The following is a 5,598-nucleotide window of genomic DNA, read 5'->3' on the forward strand; positions in this document are numbered from 1 at the left end:
GCCTATCACCCTCACCTTAACTTCCTTCCACCTATCGCATTCCCAACGCCCCTCCCCCAAGTCCCTCCTCCCTACCTTTTATCTTAGCCTGCTTGGCACACCCTCCTCATTCCTGAAGAAGGGCTAATGCCTGAAATGTTGATTCTCCTGCTCCTTGAATGTTGCCTGACCTGCTGCGCTTTTCCAGCAACACATTTTCAGCTCTGATCTCCAGCATCTGCAGCCCTCACTTTCTCCATGGGATTGTGTGGCCTACTGCTATTCCAATTCATATTCATAAGCTTAAGGGTAATTCAAAAAAGGTGGAAAATTTCAACATATTCCTTTTGCTTGCAGAGAATGAGTACCTGCATACCTCAGTTCTAGTAAATGAGCCACATTATAAGCTCGAATGTTGGTCTACTTTGGTTGTTCGTGTAGATTTCTAGCCGTCAGGTTTGTTCAGTAGATGATGACAATTGCAGATGTGTAGTTTTGAATTTTGCAGATGTGGACTGGTTGAGTATGGCAAGTACTCTGTTATGAGGAACAATAACATTATTTTACATAATGAGTTTGCTACCACTGCCACACCATCACCTTTCCACATGTTCGTTTAGTTATTGTTTTGCCTATCCTTAACTGGGAAGGTTTATTTTGCACCACTTTGCCCCTCGATATCTTCGCAAAATATAGAAAGCTTTTTTTTGGACATAAAGTAACAGAGCTAAAACTCTGGAAGTAGAGTGTTTACTTCAGAATACTTTGTGCGAAATGTTGGTGTAATTACATTCCAAATTCAGAATAAAGATTATATCAACATTGTTACTGGTCCTGCATGATTTTCTACCTTTTTGATTACGTTGAAATATTTGGTTTAATGTAAGCAATTTTCAGAATAGGATAATCAAACTTCATATTACAATAAATTATTTGAAAAACTTTATTTGTGCAAAGTTAATTACTTAATATTTTTACAGACATATTTGTATGTATACACTTGAAACAGAAACACTTGAGGAACATTTCATGCAATAACTTACAATATGCATTTGTTAATAATCCATTACTCCACCTGAAGCTATGGGAACTCATAAATAAGTGTCCCAAAGAAACTTTGTAAACAAATACCCAAACATGAAGCAACAAAACGTAATTTAATAAGGCAGTACTGCGATAATAATAGCAGCATTCTTTGATAGAGTAAGTTTTCTGGAGAAGCTGTTATACTGAAGATATAATATGAAATAATGCAGTTAGTAGATAAAAAAGTTAATAATTTTACAAGTCTTGTAACCTTGTAACCTAGAACAAGATTCTATCGATCTAAAATAGGATATACTAATTAAATTGATGGATAAATGGACACCTCTTCATAACTACATTTATCTCAGTTTGTTTTACAAGGATGTTACTAAAGTAGGTAACGAAGGTTCTCCTGACTGTTTGTTGAGGTTACAGTAGACAATCTATGAAAATGCCAGAAGTACACGGTAAATATTTACAAAATTGTAGCAGACATTCCCTTAATTGCTATTTTTTAGAAACCAAGGCTGTTGAGCAAAGCTATCCAGCTACAGTGTGCTGTAAACAGAGTAGTTTGACAGCTGGTTTTGCTTACTGATTTTAAACAGAAACTGTAAGGACATCTAGGTAATTTACTAAAGGCACAGATAGATCTGTAAAGCTGATAGGATTGGTGTGAGTAGCAAGAAACTGCAGATTAGGTTACATTGATTGTGATTTAGATTGGGTGCTAAGGTGCAATACTAGTTATGCTTGCAACTAAGGGTACTCAAGTTCAAATATCCCTAATGTGGATGTGGGATTGTAAAATTTCTACCAGTTGTCTACTATGTAGTAGCATTAAAATAAATTTCACAAACAAGTGGAATCTGAAAAAACTATGATACAGGAGGGGAGACATTAAATTCAAATTAACAATCATTATAAGTTCTGAAGCAAAGCTGTCAACACCACACTGGTTGGTACACAATTTAAAGCCAAATCCTGCAGATGCTGCAAATCTGAAACATGTGCTCGAGAAACCCAGCATGTCTGGCAGCATCTGTGGAGAGAGAATCAGACTTAACATTTCAAGTTCAGCCTAATTCTTCTTTGAAACTGTCAGACTGGACTCAAAAAGTTAATCTAGGACAGTTTTGAAGAAGGTGTATTCAAAATGTTAAGTCTGTTTCTCTCTCCACAGATGCTGCCAGACATGCTGTGTTTCTCCTGCACTTTCTGGTTTTGTTTCTGTCTTCGATGTTGTGGAACTGGATAGCAGTTTGTAATGATGCATCTGGATGGCAAATATTGTGTTTCTTTCACAGTATTAAGACATGCTTCCACTCCTACATAGACAAATATTAAAGGCATCATCTGTTAATAAATAGGAATTAACAGTGAGAAGTACAAAAAGAGGCAGAAGTAGATCAGAAATACACTATTTTATTGAAAAAAGTTTCCCAAATGATTTACAAAAAAATGAATATTTGCAAGATCTTGTGCCCATAAAAGCTTCCATGCAACGCAATTACAATATGATTTTTAATACAGCAAAGGCACGATTTAAGAAATTTCATGAGAAATACCTCCAAAAATATTTACCTTGATCAGCAACAAAACATTCAGGAAGGATTTTCAATAAAAATGTGCAATGCAAGAAAAAGTTCTTGAAATAGTGGGTTATCACAACAGACAGCATAGCTCACTTACCGAGGTAATACTGCCTTGGAAATGGTCTCCCTTCAGTTTTCCTGAATGGTCGATGTGGTAGATCTCTTCTTCAAAAGGAGCGAATCTCTTGTCAGTTTTTTGATAAGATACTGTTTGTCACGGCTTTGCTGCAAAGAATAGTCACCACTGTAAGTAGATATTCTGAGAGTTGTCCATTTGAAAATAATTTGGAGAACTGAGTATTCAAACAACAAACGCTGCCTTGATATATGCAGCTAATTATTCTATATTCAATAAATGTAAAACCAAAACATTCCATTGTCTTGCTACTAAGTTGTTAGCATCTCATTATAAGTAATCATTATGTGGTCAGCTGGGTGCTAGTTATAAATGATGTTGATCGTTATGGTTGAGTTTCCACTCAAACCAATGTAAAGTCTCCAGGCTCCAATAATGAGCTGAGTTGACAAATCAGCCCACCCACAGTAAACTGTCTGGTTCAGATATCAAATATAACTCTTCCTGAATCACTTCTTTCCGATTTCCATTCCTGGATATATACTAGTTATTTTTTTGATCTCTGGCGCTGCGAGGCAGCAGTGCTAACCACTGTGCCACCGTGCCGCCCACTAGTTATCTTTCAGGATTCTTCAAGAAATAACTTTGTATATTTTTTATCGTCTGAGTTAGCAAAACTTTAACTGATAAGTAAATTTGTGAGGAGATTGTAGGATTTTAAAGGGATATAGAGATAGTTGAGAAAATGGTCAGACAGATAGACAATGAAGTTCAATGTGGAGAAATGTGAAGTGACTCATTTTGGTCGGAAGACCTTGGACAGACAATATAAAGGTACAATCCTAAAGGTACAATCCTAAAGGGATTACAGGTATATAGATTAGATTAGATTTCCTACAGTGTGGAAACAGGCCCTTTGGCCCAACAAGTCCACACCGACCCCCTGAAGAGTAACCCAACCAGACCCATTTCCCTTTGACTAATGCACCGAACCTATGGGCAATTTAGCATGGCCAATTCACCTGACCTGCACATCTTCGGTCTGTGGGAGGAAACCGGAGCACCCGGAGGAAACCAACGCAGACACAGGGAGAATGTGCAAACTCCACACAGACAGTCATCCGAGGCTGGAATTGAACCTGGGACCCTAGTGCTGTGAGACTGCAGTGCTAACCACTGTGCCACCGTGCCATCCCACACATATATGTGCATAGGTCACAGGTTTCAAGAATGGCCAATAATGCATACAGTACCTGAGATGATTGGGTATAGGATATAAGACCAAGCAGGTTATGTTGAACCTAGTTTAGCCTCAGCTGGAGTATTGAGGACAATTCCACATGTCATACTTTAGGAAGGGGTGAAGGTATTTGAGAGAGTGCAGGAAAGATTCACGAAAATGGTTCCAGGGATCAGGAACTTCCAATTGTGAAGATAGACTGGAAATGTTATAACTCTCTTCCTTGGAGACAGGAAGTCTGAGAGGAAATTTGATAGAGGTATTCAAAATCATAAAGAGTCTAGGCAGAACAAATAGGGAAAAAACTACCCAATCATGAAAGGATTGAGAACGAGTGCACAGATTTAAAGTAATTGGAAAAATAAACAAAAGTGACATGAGGTAGAAACCTTTGCACACAGTGAGTGATTTGGATAGCACCTCCTGAGAATGTGGTGGAGACAGGTTCAAGCAAGGCTTTCAAAAGGGCACTGGACTGTTATTTGTAAAACATAGAACATTACAGCACAATACAGACCCTTCAGCCCTCAATGTTGCACCGACCTGTGAAACCAGTCTGAAGCCCTAGACTATTTCGTTTTCATCCATAAATTTATCTAACGACTATTTAAATGCCCTTAAAGTTGGCGAGTCTACTACTGTCGCAAGCAGGGCTTGCCACGCCCTTACTACTCTGAGTAAAGAAATTACCTCTGATATCTGTCCTATATCTATCACTCCTCAATTTACAGCGATGTCCCCTCATGCTATCCATCACCATCCGAGGAAAAAGGCTCTCACTGTCCACCCTATCTAATCCTCTGATTATCTTGTCTGTCTTTATTAAGTCACCTCTCAACCTTCTTCTCGCTAACGAAAACAGCCTCATCCCGTAGCCTTTCCTCCTAAGACCTTCCCTCCATACCAGGTAACATCCTAGTAAATCTCTTCTGTACCCTTTCCAAAGCTTCCACATCCTTCCTGTAATACAGTGACCAGAACTTTACTCAATACTCCAAGTGTATCCCCACCAGAGTTTTGTACAGCTGCAGCATGATCTTATGGCTCCGAAACTCAAGCCCTCTACTAATAAAAGCTAACACACCGTATGCCTTCTTAACAATTCTATCAACCTGGGAGGCACCTTTCAGGGATCTATGTACATGGACACCAAGATCTTTCTTCTCATTCACACTACCAAGAATAGTACCATTAGCCCAGTACTCTATTCCTGTTGCTCCTTCCAAAGTGAATCACCTCACACTTTTCCACATTAAGCTCCATTTGTCACCTCTCAGCCCAGCTCTGCAGCTTATCTATTACCCTCTGTAACCTGCAACATCATTCAGCACCACCGACCTTAGTGTCATCTGCAAATTTACTAACCCATCCTTCTACGCCCTCTTATCGGTCTTTTAGAACATAGAACATAGAAAAATACAGCGCAGTACAGGCCCTTTGGCCCTCGATGTTGCGCCGATCCAAGCCCACCTAACCTACACTAGCCCACTATCCTCCATATGCCTATCCAATGCCCGTTTAAATGCCCATAAAGAAGGAGAGTCCACCACTGCTACTGGCAAGGCATTCCATGAACTCACGACTCGCTGAGTAAAAAATCTACCCCTAACATCTGTCCTATAACTACTACCCCTTAATTTAAAGCCATGTCCCCTCGTAATAGCTGACTCCATACGTGAAAA

At 39.2% G+C, this 5,598-nt stretch overlaps 1 protein-coding gene across 3 annotated transcripts in view; it reads right to left on the reverse strand.

The window, feature by feature from the left end:
- Positions 1–231: 231 nt before the first annotated feature.
- LOC122560911 (transmembrane channel-like protein 7) overlaps positions 232–5,598 on the reverse strand; it is a 99,830-nt gene continuing 94,463 nt past the window's right edge. For 2 of the 3 annotated variants that reach the window (XM_043712162.1, XM_043712160.1), the window contains 2 exons: positions 2,698–2,825; positions 909–2,333 (listed from right to left, as the gene is read on the reverse strand). In XM_043712162.1, the coding sequence (XP_043568097.1) occupies positions 2,730–2,825 (96 nt within the window). In that variant the 3' untranslated portion in view covers positions 909–2,333; positions 2,698–2,729. Of the gene's footprint in view, positions 517–908; positions 2,334–2,697; positions 2,826–5,598 lie in introns of those variants that run through there. The other variant, XM_043712161.1, reaches the window with a different exon arrangement.

The sequence above is a fragment of the Chiloscyllium plagiosum genome, chromosome 21, assembly GCF_004010195.1.
Source record: "Chiloscyllium plagiosum isolate BGI_BamShark_2017 chromosome 21, ASM401019v2, whole genome shotgun sequence".
Taxonomy (NCBI): Eukaryota; Metazoa; Chordata; class Chondrichthyes; order Orectolobiformes; family Hemiscylliidae; genus Chiloscyllium; species Chiloscyllium plagiosum.